The 15,894-nt window shown below is 42.4% G+C and overlaps 1 protein-coding gene across 7 annotated transcripts in view; it reads right to left on the bottom strand.

Moving 5' to 3' along the window:
- Nucleotides 1–15,894, bottom strand: part of ASTN2 (astrotactin 2) — an 828,204-nt gene that overhangs the window by 487,920 nt on the left and 324,390 nt on the right. For all 7 annotated transcript variants that reach the window (XM_023628756.2, XM_023628754.2, XM_070251110.1 and 4 more), the window contains one exon: nt 15,630–15,776. In XM_023628756.2, coding sequence (XP_023484524.1) covers nt 15,630–15,776 — 147 coding nt within the window. The remainder of the gene's footprint in view (nt 1–15,629; nt 15,777–15,894) is intronic.

Consider the following 15,894-nt stretch of genomic DNA (forward strand, 5'->3'; position numbering starts at 1 on the left):
GTGTGTTTCTTTTTGACTTTCTCATTTCCATTATGGGAAAATGCCCTGAGATTCCCCAAGTGGCATCTTTCCTTTTGGCAACAGAGAATGACACTGATTTTGAAATCTAGACTTAAACAAGCGGATGGGGGGCAAATTCCTTTTACAAAATAATTACCACCCACTGCCTGAAATTCCACCTTACCAATGTGTTTGTCCTTTGAAATTTCAAATACTCAGTTTGCTTAGTAAAATTCTAATCCCCCTCAAATTATAGGCCTCAAATAATAAGCCGACAAGTGTGGGCTGGGAAATGGGGACTGGCTGCCAGGATTGTTAAATGAGCTGGTTTTGGGGTGCCATCAGATGAAATTAGAATGGGCAGTGGGGCTGCGTCTGAGAAAGAGCATAGAAGTGGTTCCCAGAGAGAAGTCAATCTGACCCTGCGTCTAAGCACAGCATGGAGACAGGCAGAGGAAAAGAAGCAAAAATTATATCAGGAGCCAGGAAGATACAGGAAATGAGCTGGGGGCAAAAAATGAGGGGAGAAGAGAGAAGTCAGGGGGAGAAGTAAGCAGAGCTGGGATGCTGAAACTTATCATGAGTGTTAACTGGCCAGGAGTGGAGTGGCCCAGCTCAGCTTAAACACACAAAGTTGAGGCAGGCAGCAAATGTCCCTGAACAAAGGGAAGTTCATGAGAGCCCTACTTTGCTCTGAGGATCAGTTTCCCTTCCGATGGGAAGGCAACAAGAATACCTTTTCTAGAAAAGATCTAGTTCCTGCTCACCTCTGCAACCCTACCTCACTCAGTCTGCCCCAACCATGCCCACCCTGCTCCAGCTTCTCCATCACTCCAGTGGCATTGAAACGCTGTTCCCTCTGCCTGGAACACACTTTCCTCCTTTGCTCTCTGAGTCTCAGAGAGGTCTTCTCTGACCACTATATCTGAGCATGACATCCCAACTCTCCTCTTTGGTTTAACTATTTTACACCATTTTAATTATTTTAAAAGCAGCACTCACTTATTTCATTGCCACGATCTACTCTATTATCTGCTCATTTACTTTGGTGTCTGTCTCCTGCCGAGAATGAAAACATTATAAAGGGAGGGGCCTTCATAATGTCTTTTTTGGGACAGCATCTCTACTGCTCCAGGACATATAAGGAATGTGAAATAAATATTTATTCAATGAGTAAATAAGTTCTGGAAAGACTAAATAAAACTTTGTAGGTAAAGCACTTGAGTACACTCCTGCCACATCAGAGGCACGTGATGACTTTTAGCTGATATTTCTATAATTATCTAATATTACATTGATTTGGGTTCTACTAGTGAGCGTGATCCTGGGAGGGAAGAAGGATGGAGACTGAGAAAACGAGTGCAGGCTCCAATGCCAACTTGCTGTCCTCACGTTGCTCTCAGAATAGGCAATATTCCGTAAGTAGGTGCTTGCCGTATAGATGGATCCTAACGGGGGCGTGAGCATGGGGAGGCGGTGGCACTGGGTGCTGCTGAGGGCTGACTCAGCACGTTGATCAGGAAGAGGGCAGAAGCTGAGAACAATTCTCTTTTGCACAAACCAGTTTCATCCTATCCTCAAACAAATTCTTTGAGGCGGAGGATGAATCTGTCCAAGTCTAACCGCTCCTTAATGTTCAACGCTACCTCTACTTTTGCCAAAACATCCTTTGAGACCTACCTCAGCGAGAATTATCTTCTTCATCTCCCATTCTCTTCCTAATGTAGCTCTGGAAGCAATGCAGCTTATGTTTCTTGGGCTTGAGATGGGTGTTAAAGAGTCCATTTCATTGTTAGATATTGTGACTCAATTTTTGATTTCAAAATAAAGTTGCAATAGGGATCATAATCACAGTAACAATATTAAACGTGTCAGACTGGTGTTTTGAGGTTGCATTTTTATGTCTTGATGGGGAGTGGATCTAAATATACGAGGTTCCCACTCTATGTTGAATACTGTGACAAAACGGGGAGGCTGTAAATGTGGAAGAGAGTCCTTTCCTGAAAGTTGTTTATGGTTCAGTCGAGTGATAACCAGACAGAGATATAATGGAGCATCATCAGGGTTGTGATGAAGGTGAAACAGGGAGCTTTGGGAGCACAGAACAGGGGCCGCCGCCTCCTCTTCAAAGTCAGAGCAGCCACATCTAAGCTGAATGTCGAAGCACCAGAAGCCAGCAGCTAGGTGGACTGAGCGGAAATGAGGATTAGGCGAAAGGAGAGGAAGCTTTCTAAAGGAACAAAAAGAGAACATGGCCTTTCAGGAAACAGCCATTTTGTTCGGCTAGAGTGCAAGAGAGATGGGAAATGTGCAAAGATAAGGCTACAAATATTTCCCGGCTCTACCATTCCACAATTCAGAATATTGCCAAGCTAGCTACTTTGCAACATGCCCACAGTGTGCCCTCAGCCCTGTAGCCACGTTCTCCCTCTTGAGGTGGCAGAAGCTGCCATTTTTAATTGATTCTATATTTCAAATTTGACACCAGCTCCGATCACTGGGCCCCTGGGCCCCCGTTCAGGCCTCTGCATCCGTGGCAGGTCCTGTGCCCAGCACATTAATGCTGCATTTGAGTCTTTGCAGGAAATGGCCACCTCCGGAGCCTTCACATTCACGGGTCATGTCAGCACCTGTGTGGGAGCCGGGGACTGATCAATCTCTCCTTCCTGCAGCCTGGTCTGAATACTGCGGTGAGACATCACCTGAAATATTACTCGAACGATTCAAACTTTCAGGAGAGCAGCCTTCAGAGATCTGGTGAATTAATTTGGCTCACAGAACACAATGACATCTCTTACTAATAATTTTCATCCAGGCAGGATTTCTGAAGGTCCTACCACTGTGTGCTCTTCAAAGTTGCTTGCACTTCTTTCCTTTTTTTCTACAAGTGTGGCCAAGAGGTGGGTATCTGATTCCTGATCTCACATAGAAAACTTGGTGCACAGGAGTAGAATAGTAATAATAGCTAGCCCTTGAGTGAGTTTACCATGGGCCAGCCTCCTGCATTTAAGAACCGTTTAAGCCTCACAATCACAGACTGATTCCCAGCACATGGGCATCCCCGTTTTTCAGAAGCTGAAGCTGCACCTTGGGGAAGGTAGAATTAGGATATGAACCCATGTATGCTGTCCTTGGTGTTCATGGTCTTAACCACCACACTTCACAGCTTGGCAAAGAACATTCTTATTTTGATGTCTGATGTCTCCAACCTCTAAGGGATCCCAGGAGGCAGACACCAATGAGTCTCTGATTCCTTGTCCACCTTGGTTCCTCCTTGTAATTAATTGATAAGTTTCCTTGGTTCTAGCTCTACAGGAACTCCCTGATCTTCACTCTCACTTCTAATGCCCTTGTTCGGACATTAGCACATCGACCTAATGTAACAGCCCCTTCCTAGGTTCCTTACCATTGGCCTTGACCCCTCAAACTTACCTTCTATACCATGGCCAGGCAGTCCACAAATCTTTATTGGACACCGACTGTGTACTGGAGATTGCACAGGAACAAGACAGCTAGTACAGTCTCTGCCCTTATGGGACTTAAGCAGCATGAGCAGTAGCTATTGTTTGCTGAGTGTTGGCTATATGCTGCGTGCTTACGAAGTGCTTCATAGGCAGTCATTCAATTGCCGTTTGACGTGGTTTACTGTTATCATCCCATCTCACAGATGAGCAAACAGAGACTTAAGAGATGAAATAAGTAGGTCAAGGCTACACAACTAGGAAACATCAGAGCCAGGTACTGAACTCATGGAGTGTGATCCTACAGCCCAGCCTCTTAGCCAAATTAGACATCGAATAAGCAACTGTAAAAGTGCTGAATGCAGAAAAGAAAAGTTGAGGACCATTTAACAGGGAGACCTAACTTAGAACTTGAGGGTGATGATGATGATGATGATGATGTCAATAAAAACTAATATTACTGACTGCTTCCTGTTTGCCAAACATTCTACTAAATACTTGACAGATATTATCTCATTTAATTTTCTTACGAGAAAGCTATTATTACTATGCTCACTCTACAGATTAAAGAACAAGCCAGAAGGGTTAAGTGATTTGTAAGATCAAATAGCTATGAATTTATAGAGCCAGCATTTGAACCCAGATGTGTTTAACTTTACAGCTTGATCTCTTAATTATCATCTTGCATTGCCTTTTATAAGAACAACTGAGAGCTCTACACCCCCCTTGCTAGAAATCCTTCAGTGATTCCACGACCCCAAACATTTTCATCCTAAAAGTCCAAGACATAAACACCTGCTCTTCCTGTCTGCTCCTCCCATTACTCCCGTTCACTCCCCATGGAGCCCCAGCTGCTCTGCATGCTATCTGCTCCTGCCGTACCGCTGCTCATGCTGTTCTTTGCTTGGAAGAGCACCCCTCTGGTCCTTACTCTCTCTCGCCATCTCCAACGGAACACACACGCTCACTCCAAATCCATGCCCACCTAGCTTCCTCCAACGAGACAATCCTCTTGTTCCCTAAAGCTTTACCCAGATCTGTCGAGCAGAAAACACTCCAGGCTTCCCTGGCAACCTTGCTGACCCTTGTCCATATGCCCACATGGTCCAGATTGTGATCTGCCTTCTATTTTAGTCTTTTGCTTTATAGCTATCCTGTCACTTGAAGCAATATGGGTAATCCCTTTGAGGGCATGATTAGCATTTACTGAACACCTGTTATGGGATATTTTTATGTAACTCTCCACTTCATCCTCTTCACCACCCTGGGAAGCAGGGGCTAAGAGCTTCACTTTTACAGATGGTGAAAGGGATAGTTCAAAGAAGTGAGCGGATTCATCCAAGCTCCACAGTTAGTAAGTGGAGGAGTGCGGACTTGAACCTGAGGTTTTCTGGTTCCCTAACCTCACGTGTCTTTAGTGCTGATTGTGTCTGAGTTTGTCGTAGAGTGTGAGTCCTGGCCCAGAGCAGATGCTCAGCAGTGTCAGCTGAAATCTTAATGTATGGACTCACCGACAAAGCTCAAATGGGAACAGGGTGAAAGCAGAGGAGGGAATACATGGAAGAGTCAGGAGTGGTGCGGGCTCTGGGGATGACTGCAGCTGAGTGTGAGATTCCCAGGCCTTTAGCAGAGGTTCAGAAAGTTGTCAGAAGTTGCCCCCAAACCCAAGGCTGTGCAGCTGCAGAAATATTTGGCTTATATAATCAAGAGGGGAGGCTGAGGAGGAAGGCCAAACAGCTAGGCTCTGCTGGGCATCAGGGCTCAGGGAGGGTGGGGTGGAGAGGCGGGAGGGATATGCAGGTTTTAACTCTTCCTCTCTTCTCATCATTTCCCCTCTGAATATGATGCATCCTCCCCCTCCCATAGTCTTGCTGACATCTGAAATGTTCAAGGTCCCTTGGCAGTTGAAGCTGGAGGCTAGAGATGGAAAGCATCTTTTCCACTATGGCCTGGTTCTCCACCAGCCCCTTATTCATCCCAGCAGCCTGGGGAGCCCACAGTCCCTGCACAAGCTTGGCTGTGATCCTTCTAAGCTTTCTTCAAATGGCAACTTGTCAGCTGGGAAAGGTTTGCTCTGGTGCCTCTGCTCCCAAGATCCTTGCTCAGGGGTCTCCCTGGCCTCAGACTGGCCCAAACCTGAGTCAGAAGAGAGAAGACTGGGGACATTAATGGGATGGTTGCATAAAGACTCCGAAGGTCATGTACCTAGTGGAATGAGTAAAGGGGGACTCTGAACCTCAGGATTTCTCATCCTACTTTTAGAATGCTAGGCCAGGGAAGAATTTTAAGTACCATCTTGCTCCATTCCACATTTCACAATGAGGAAATTGAGACCTGGAGAAGTAGAGACGCGCCAGAGTCATGGTCAATTTGTGGCAGAGCTAAAACCTGATCTTCATCACTGGATTCTCTGTGTGCCAGATTCTGTGGCCACTATTGAAATAAATTCTGCTCAACCCTTTCCTGCCTGTGTGTTGTTGAGGTGGTCATATAAACCCCTTCAGCTTTGGTTTTCCTTAAATTTAAAAGGAGGATAATGCCTGAAACTACTTCATGAGATAATAGAATTAAATAAGGTCATACTTTGCAAGCCAATTAACACAGGGCCTGGGACTCAGTAATATTCTGTAAATGTTACCAATTAGTGGTGTTATTATCACAATCATGGGAAGGCTTGAATAGCAGGGTCTATGTGAATGCAGTGAAAAGCGTCCATGAGCCCTCTGGGAAGCCGTCATCCATCACCCACCTCCAGGTAAAATCAATGGCTCTAAGGCCCAGCCTAGGTAGTACCTCCTCAAGACATCCTCTCCTTAGCTCCACTCCCCATCTACAGCTTGGGGTACTTGGCTGCCCCTCCTGTATGTTCCCATAGTACCCAGGACAACCCCTAGTATGACTTCCAACATACTGCATTTCATATTTCATTTCTTGGGTGTTTCTCACTACCACCAAACTGAGGTAGGCCAGAGATTGTGTTTTATCCATCTCTGCATCCCTAACATCTGAGCATGCCACAGACGTGATGCACAATATGTGTTGACCACAAGAAGGGAGGGAGGAAGGAAGGGAAGAAAACTGCACTATATATAAAGAAGGGAGTGATGTTATTATTAACGAATTTTTAACTATTTAATCTATTCCTTCTGGTTAAGCTAAGCCTCCCTAAAACTGTACCTTCTACCTACCTGGCTGTACCCACTAAGACCCCTTTCCAATGTCTTTATTGTCTTTATAAATAATAAAGCTATGAACAAGCATAAAGGAAAAAGTGCAGTATTCTCATAATCAGACCTACTCTCACACTTGGTCACGTGCTTCCACTTTCATCAGCCCACTAACACCCATTGGAGGCAGGGAGTATCAGCACTGCTTTTGGATGAGGAAGCTGGGGCTTGCAGGGATGAATTAATATACCCAAGGTCACAAAACTAGAAAGCAGAAGAACTGAGAGTAGAACTCACATCTCCTGGGCCAGAAATCAAAGCACATAACCTCTGTGCCATGTTACTTTCCCTCTCCCAGCACCACACCACTGCCCTAACCCTCCACCACTTTGCAAGCATCAAGCCAATAAGGAAAGACCATCTAACTCTATAATCTCAAGCTCTATCTCACCAAAGCTCCTATCCATCACTCTCCCTTCCCAGTCAAAAAGCCAAAGTGACTTTTGCTCACAGCAGCAGAATGGAATTATAAATGAGAAGCAATTAAATTTCCCTACCCCTTTCAACCATCCTCTGCCCCCAGTTCCTAGGAACATATTTTTGGACTCAATCTGCTATCAAAACACAGAAATTAGTCTCCAAATTTGGACGTCAAACTCAGTTATCCCTTTTGTTAAGAAGGGAAATTAGTAACAATTCATCCTGGTTGGAAGCCAAGCTAACATCTTAGCTCAGAGTGTCATTAAAAATCCCAAACCAACTGGCTGTTGTGATATCTTTAAAAGATTGAACATGTTCACCTGCTTAGAATGGTTTTCTAGAGTTTCTTCTCTCTCCAGCCCCTTGTCACTTTTAACCTGGGAGATCGGTTATTATTTAAGGAAGAAATGGCTTGAGCATTTTTTCCTTCCATGGTTTCATGGATTTAGATTTCCTAATGAAGAGGTTTTAGAAAAAAAAATGGATCCCACTCTAGGGGGTATCCAAACCTCTCAGCATCAGCTCCAGGCCACTGCTGAGCAAGTTGCCCATTAAGGATAAGAGGAGGGAGAAGGGGAAAAAGTTTTCACAGTTTATAATTATATTACCAGTTTCATTACAGATCTCATTTTAATTCTGACTGAAAACGAGCCTTGCCTTCTCCTGGCACTCTCTCACATATAGTTATTAAATCTGGGTTGGAGTTCAACCTCTTCTTCCTGATTTAAGCATATTAATATGGTTTATTGGTATTTCATAGCCACCTCCCCCCTGGGTGTCCTGAATCTCAGCTCAATTTATATTTTCCTCTCTTCCTGGGCCCTGGGATAAAGCTTGTTTCATTTTGGTGTTGGGGTGGGGGGAGAAAGGTGAGTCTGATTGGAGTTTCTCATCATTGGAGATTGGAACAAAAACCTTTGGGAGTGAAGTCAATCATAGGAAAGGAAGTAGCCTCAGATTTCTTGCAGTGTCATTCCCCAGAGTACATCTCCTTAGGGCATCTGAGTCCACCTCTCTGCCCTGTTTCCCTTCATTTGTTTCACAGACATAATTTATTACATGTCTACTTAGTCAGAACCCCTTTTAGACATCACAATAGGTCAGGACACGAATAAGGTTTGGCCCTTGCCCTTGAGGAAAGTCAAATCCAGCTATTGGAATAATTTCTTCTTCTTCTTTTTTCCATTCAATCAATGCTCTTTTGGAGCACCAACTCTGTTTTGGACGCTGTCCCAGGTGCTGAATGTAATGTGCAAAACAAACAAATATAATCTCTATGCTTATGGAGTTTACAACCGAGTCGGAGAGCCCAACATTAACTAGATAAGTATATAATTACAAATTGAAATAAGTGCAGTCAAGGAATAGATCAGGGCTTGAGGAGAATGACAAGTAAGAGATCTAACAGAAGCTGGAATATGAAAAACGGAGGTCAGCCACTGTAGGGTAAATGGAATTTGTCCAGGAGAAACTGAGGAGGTGGGGAGAAATTTTCAGGCAGTGAGAACAACATGTGCAAAGGCCCTGAGGCAAGAGGCAGCCAAGGATATTTAAGGAACCAATGTAGAGAGAGTTGGCATGAGATGAGGCTGGAGAGGCAAGCAGGGGCCTGATCTTGCAGAGACTTACAAGAAATTCAGTCTTAAAACAAGTACAATAAGAAGCACTTGAACAGTTTTATGGGAAGATACGACATGTTGAGGTTTTTCATTTTAAAAAATCACCCTCTTTGCAGCATTGAGAAATGACAGGAGGGGGGCTAGATTTGATGCAGGAGGCAGTTGTTCCAATGACACATGTATAACAGTGATGCAAAGTAGACTGTAAGGTTATTTTAAAGGCACAAATACAGTTCTAAGTAATTTTCAAGGGGGGAGAGATTATTTCTGACTAGAGTTTTCTTCAAAGAAGTTTGGGTTTTTCTTTTTTTTAAAGAAGGCTTTCTAGAGGAAGGATAAAATTAAGTCAGGCCTTAGAGACAGCTAGGTTTGCAATATATGGAAATTAGGAAGGGTACTTCTAGTGGAGAGCAATGTTTAAGTAAATGTATAGAGGAGGTAGATACAACACAAGACAGCCTATGTGCCTAAACAGCATTAAGTGTGTGCGAAGGAGTTAAGGAAAATTCAGAGGCCAACATGTAGAGCACTTTTATATCTGAACACTTTCCGTGGTGCTCAAAGGTCTGCGATCAACTGAACATCTTAAAACAAAGCCCCAGATGATTTCAGAGAGCAGGATGGCCAAAGAAGTCCTCTTTTCAGATGAGTGGCCTAGCAGTTTCTGACTAGGCCGCCACCTTCGATGTGGTGTAATTTTACTTCCAAGAATTAAAAATGCTCCTCCCATGTATTCAAATCACCACAAACCAGCTCTGAAGTCAATTAGGAACCTCATTCCTCATTAAAGGCACAAAGCCACACATCAGCATACTCTACTGGGTTGAAAGACATGAAGTAGGGGTGGAGGCAAATAAATGTAGACCAAGATTCATTGTATACAATTTTGTGTTCAAAAGCAGCTACACGTGTGGCATATTAATGAACCATCCTAATGATGAACATTTCCACTTGATTTCATAGGCTAGTAAAGAATGCTCAGACCCTAAGTTCCTCAGTCATAGGCTAAAAAAACAATGCTAACAATTTAAGTTGACCTTAACAAATAGGCATTTTGGCATAGATATTTTGATGCAATGGGCATCAACATAAAAAAAAACTTGTGTATGTGTGTGTGTATTTAGCCAAGTAAAATATTCAAGAGACATCCCTGGTCTTCGTCCATTCCTGAGTCTCACTCTATTTCTGAGCCCAGGCAAAGAATGTGTGACACACAGGGTCAAGTAGTATAGAATAAACAAACATACCCTGAAAGTTCTAAAAAGTTGTGTTTTTAAAATTTATACTCTGATAAAATGGCTCTGAGTCAAAATATCTCGTACCCAAGTCAAATATGTTCCTTCACTTTTCTTCTATGGCTTCATAAAAATATAATTCATCTATTCTTAGGAAATTCCTTCTCGTTGGGAACTCATTACCTTGCAGTGACCCCTTTCTAATATTGAAAAAATATTATCACAACTACTAACATTTATATGACTTATTGAGCCATTACTAGGTCTCAGGTACCGAGTTAAAAGCTGTATGGGCATTATTTCATTTATTCTTCACAATAACTCTATGAGATAAGTAGTGCTACTATGCCCACTTTATAGATAATGAGGATGAAGCTTAGAAAGTGAAGACATTTTCAGACTAAGGCTCAATATTCTCCCATCTCTGACCACCCTCATCACCCATGTAGCTCTAATTTTGTTTTATGGGAACTTCCAGAGCAAGTCTACTCCCTTTTCAAGTCAAATAATAATTATCTCGGTCATTTTTGTGTAAGCATGGGGCATGGCAGGACCTTGGGTCAAGGGTTCAGACAGACTTGGGCTTTCATACTTTGCTTCACTTCTGTGTGTTCATCTAGCCAAATCACTTAACATCTCTGAGACCTACTTTCCATGTATGCAAAATAAGGATGCTGTAAGTTCTTCCGCGACAATTGAATGAGTAACTCCATGTAAAGTGTTTTGAACACTGCCATTTATAACAGACATGCTCAATAATATTAAGTTCATTTTTTGTCTAGGTTCCTTCAACTCTTTTTATAGAAATATTCTCCTCTATCCTTTCCTTAAGAGGTCATTATGTATCTACAATGTTTTTCCAAACTCTTGACTACAAATCGTCTCCTTTGGATGACTTCCAATACATCATTCCTCTTCTCAAAGCATAAATCCCAGAACAACAGAATAGAACAGATGGAACCATATCACCCACTTAGTCTAGACAACTTATTCCTTTAAAAGTTGTCTCTTCTACTGGCTCACTATAGGGCCAGAATATTGGGTGAATATATTCTGACTTATATTGGAAGCCGCAAAGGATGCACAAACTAACATCGCAACTAAGATGAGCTTTTAATATTAACCAATAACCAAGCATCAATAATGCTACCTGCATGACAATTTGGATGATGCCCAAATCCAGGCGATCATGGCTGCTTTGTTACAAAACTCATAGTGGACCATTCACATTGTATTCAGTGCTATGGGCAACCACTGTAGTTGGACCATGAGGCAGCTCCTTAATATGACATTGATAAAGTTAAAGATGGAAGAAACTAAAGCCCTTTATCAGTGCACCAAGGGGTCTCAAGGAGTTATTATATCTGTTAGATGGAAGCAAAGTAACACTTATAGAGATATTGGTGCAGCTCTCAAACTTTTGTTAAAGGATCACCTAGAGTTCTTGTTAAGAATGTTAACACTGGGTTCCATTCGTAGAGAAGTTGATTCACTAGTTCTGGGGATCATCAGCCCAGATGACTCAAATGCAGATAACTTCTAGGCCACAGCTGAAAAAAAAGTACTAATTTCAGTAAGTTTGGACCCAAACCTAGTCCATCTCTTTGCTTGTGCTTAGCAGGGCAAAAAGTCACTAGCAGCCTTGAGAAGGTCTACACAAAGGAAGGGGTGATATTTGCCAAGGGCTTGGATGGGGGCTGTGTCAGTATTTATTGCTCTTGCTAGCTGGGCTCTGGACAAGTACTATATCATGATGACCTTTCCATATAATGGGCAGTAATCATCAAGTATAACTACGTTGTAACACATGCGCAGAACTCATTTTCTTCCTGAAAACCAGACCCAGTACTCAGCCTCCTACAATACTTCAGCACCATGGAGAGCCCAAAGTACAGGGTAGGCTGAGAGCTCTCTCTACTAAGAAAGTGCTGCAATTTGGCAGCTTAAGGTTCATGGAGGGAGATGAGAAAGATGAGAGCTGTGTTGGCCATGGTCTCTGGGTGGCCATGTCTTAGTGGAGTCCCTCCCATTTGATGGAGGCTGCTCTCATCCTGATAGGCCTCATTATGACGTTGTTGTTGTTTATAACTCAACCAGAGGCCTTAAGTGGGGACCTATATTATGATCTGGGTATATAAACATACACTTAAAAAATCATTGAACTGTACACTTGCAAACTGTTTTTACTATATTTATGCTATATCTCAATACATTTATAAATATTAATGCCAAGTGCTGATGAGGGTTCAGGAAAATAGGCACCATCGTGACTTCTCCTCTTGCCTCTCTGCATTACACTCTCATATCTCCAGAAATCAGAGGTAGTCTAAACCGTATAAAGTGCTCTTTGTTAGATCCTGCTCCACCCCTATAGAAACTAGATTCTACTCCTTTCAAATCCTAGTTTCCTATCTGTCAAATGGGGATAATAAAGATAACTTTGGAGAGCGGGTGGGGGAATGGAATGAGCAATGTGCATAGCTTATACATCCTCAGGAGACATTGGCATCATGCTGGGGGAGGTCTGCTTGCCTATAACTACTAGACAGCCATCCACCTGAATTCAACTATTAGCCGCTCTCAAGATTCTTGCTGATCCCCAGAAGAGTGAGGATCTTCAAGTGTTAATGTCTTCCAGTGGGAGTCACTTTCATGGGAGCAGGGGATGGCATATAATGGGCTCCCTGTTCTATTTTCCTAACTGAGAATAGCTACTCTCATCTATTTAGTTTCTTATACTTCTTGTCCTGCCATGTCCCAGTTTCTGATGTCTCTTCTTTAATGGATTATTTTAGGAATAAGAGTAAAAACAGCTGCTATTTATTGAGCAAGCACAATGTTTTAGATACTCTACTGGTATTTTATACACATTATGTCATTCAATTTTTTTCAAAATAATCCTCATTTTATAGATGTGAAAAATGAGACTCAGGAAGTTTAACTGACCCTCCCACATTTCACAGCAACTAAACAATGGAACTGAGATTTGAACCCAAACATGTAACATTTCAAAGGATACATCCCTAACCAAGATGTTATTGCGTGTAGGCAAAGGGAGTTCCATTATGCCTCAAGACTGAGACACTCAGCTAGGTCTTCCTAGTGTCACCTGCCATGTTTGACCCATCACTTCTTTAGCACTTGTACACTCTGTGGTTATTTCCAAATTTTCTCTGATCTCTATGAATTCTCTGCCTTAGCTCTCCTTGACTCAGTCTCTCCTTTCTGCTTAGAGATCTAGATGAGAATCCTGCAGAACTATTCATAAATCTGCTTTAATTCAGGCTCCACTCATTCACTCAACACATATTTATTGAGCATCCATCATGGATCAAGCAGTGTGCTTGTCACTAGGGATGCAATATGCCTCCCAGAGGACACAACTCCTGCCCTCACAGAGATTCCAGGCAAGAGAAAGAAACAGACAAGTCTACAGGCAGTTATAAAGTTTTAAGTTTATGATACAGGTCAGAATAGGGACCATCAAGAAAGGGAAACTTTTAATTGGCCACATTTTTGTCTATCCTTCCAAGAGATGACAAAAGTTTTGCAGTTTTCCTGTATGATCCCTTGATTTTGTTATTTCCTAGATGTGTGCTATCTGAAAATCTGATAAATATGGAATCACAGGCTTCACACTAATCCTATGAGATAGGTATTACTATCATTCCCTTTTCACAGATGCAAAGACTGAGGCTCAGAGAGGTAAGTCATCCACTTGGCTACAGAAGTGGCAGATGACAGCACAAGTATTTGAATTCATGGTTGCATTATTCTATAGCCTCTGCTTTTAGCCAGTAAACTCTTTACTATGACCATCAGCATGTCACTTAGCCTTTTAGTGCTCCATTTCTACATGCATGAAAATAAATATTCAAAATTTGAATGTGCCTCTAAAGACTAACATTCTATAGCAGTGACTGGCGAGGATAAAAGGTAAGGTCACATGGCTTCAACAGTGGTCAAAATTTGCCCTATTGGTTTTTCCAACCTCATAGTTCATCACTGTTATTCTCCCATCCCCATATTCCAGCCACATTCAGGTTCTGGCAATTCTTCCAATTCCAGGCTCCATGAGCCCAGGTGCCTAGCTGCGTCTGTAAATTTTGTTCTTTCTGCCTCCCTCTGCCATCCCTCTGTCATCTCACACTCACAAGTTTGCCTGTCTATGGGCACATTTGATTTGATGGGGACAAAACAAAAGTCTTGTGCTTAGGTCAGAAAATCAACTGAATGTATAGAAGATGAGACATACTGAATTTATTTGCAATTTAAGTGAAAAACAAGTTGGAGTTAGTTCCCTATAGTGAAGCGGAAGAAATCATAGGATGCATTAATAGAAGTCTGGATTTTTCAGAGAAAGGAGGTGGAAGTTCCACTTTGGAAAGAACATACGGAGGGGACTGATGTTAAGTTCTGAATATTGCAACATAAAAACTGGAGATAGGGGCCGGCCTGGTGGCGCAGTGGTTAAGTGCGCAGGTTCTGCTTTGGCGGTCCGGGGGTTCGTCGGTTTGGATCCCGGGTGCAGACATGGCACTGCTTGGCAAGCCATGCTATGGCAGGTGTCCCACATATAAAGTAGAGGAAGATGGGCATGGATGTTAGCTCAGGGCCAGTCTTCCTCAGCAAAAAGAGGAAGATTGGCAGCAGACATTAGTTCAAGGCTAATCTTCCTCAACAACAACAAAAAACAATGGAGATAAAATTGAGCTACGTTGAGATAAGGCTGAAAAATACAAATTAAGGATCTCAAAAACATTCAATACACACCTAATTGGAAAAAGATTAAAAAAAAATAACGGTACTAATATGGTGCTAAATGTCAGAAGGGTGGTTATCTCTGGGAGGGCATTTACTGGGAGGGGACATATGGAAGCTGAAAGTGCTGGAAACATTTTCTGGTTCGATCTGGGTGAACTTTTACATAAAAATTTATTAAGCTGCATGCTTAATATGTCATCTTTATTGTATTTATGATAACCTCAATACAGTTAAAAATAGTAATGTCAAGTGTTTGGACAAGCATTTGGAGAAACGACGCCATCATATCACACACTCAAGAATATAAACTGGAACAACTTTCTAGAGGGCACTTTAGCAATAGATATCGAGCACGTTAATCAGTTTCTTGGACCATGCTTGGCGAATGATTATAGTGACTACAGCGTCTCATTAATTCAAATTAATTGGGTGAAGAGTAAATGGTAGGATATAACATACTTGTAAACTACATTTACAGAGAATGAGAGATGAGTATTCTCCAGGACATTCAGGGAATTCCAACAAAGCTCAGACGATCTCCTCTGTCATATTTTTTTAATTAGCAAATACTATTTTTTGGGGGGGATATATTTAGGTAGGAATAGAATGCACAAGCATGATAAGAAACAGTAGTTTCTCTGAAGTAGCTCAATCTTTCTGCACTCATATTTGAATTCTTCCTTCGCTTAACAAATCTTATCCTTGTCCATGGAATAAAAGCAATCTTAGTTCCATTAAAACAATCTAGAATTCTAAATGATAGGGGTCTTTTACAAGGCCTTTGGCTGCTCCTTTTTTTTGGTAATATAATTTTGGGGTGGGGCCGTGCATGGAGGACCTTCGAGCAGAGAACGGAGCAAGGTGCTGAGTAGGTGTGGGCTATCTCCGATGCTTAGCTCTTACCGTCTGCAATGAAGTGCTCAGGCACATGCAGAGTCACCTTCACCGTGAGTGGACAGGACATCTGACTGCCACACACCATGGCCAGGATGCAGGAGCTCACAGCAATCAGCGTCAGGGCCGTCTTGTTCACTGGGCTTTTCAGCAAACCTAATAACACAAACACATAAGTCCATGAGGTGAGGAAACAGGGAGAGCATGGAATTCGGGAATCCTGTTATTTTCCAAATGGGAAGCTGCCAAAAGAAACCCTAGTTCTCAACCTCTG

This window comes from Equus caballus, chromosome 25 (assembly GCF_041296265.1).
Source record: "Equus caballus isolate H_3958 breed thoroughbred chromosome 25, TB-T2T, whole genome shotgun sequence".
Taxonomy (NCBI): Eukaryota; Metazoa; Chordata; class Mammalia; order Perissodactyla; family Equidae; genus Equus; species Equus caballus.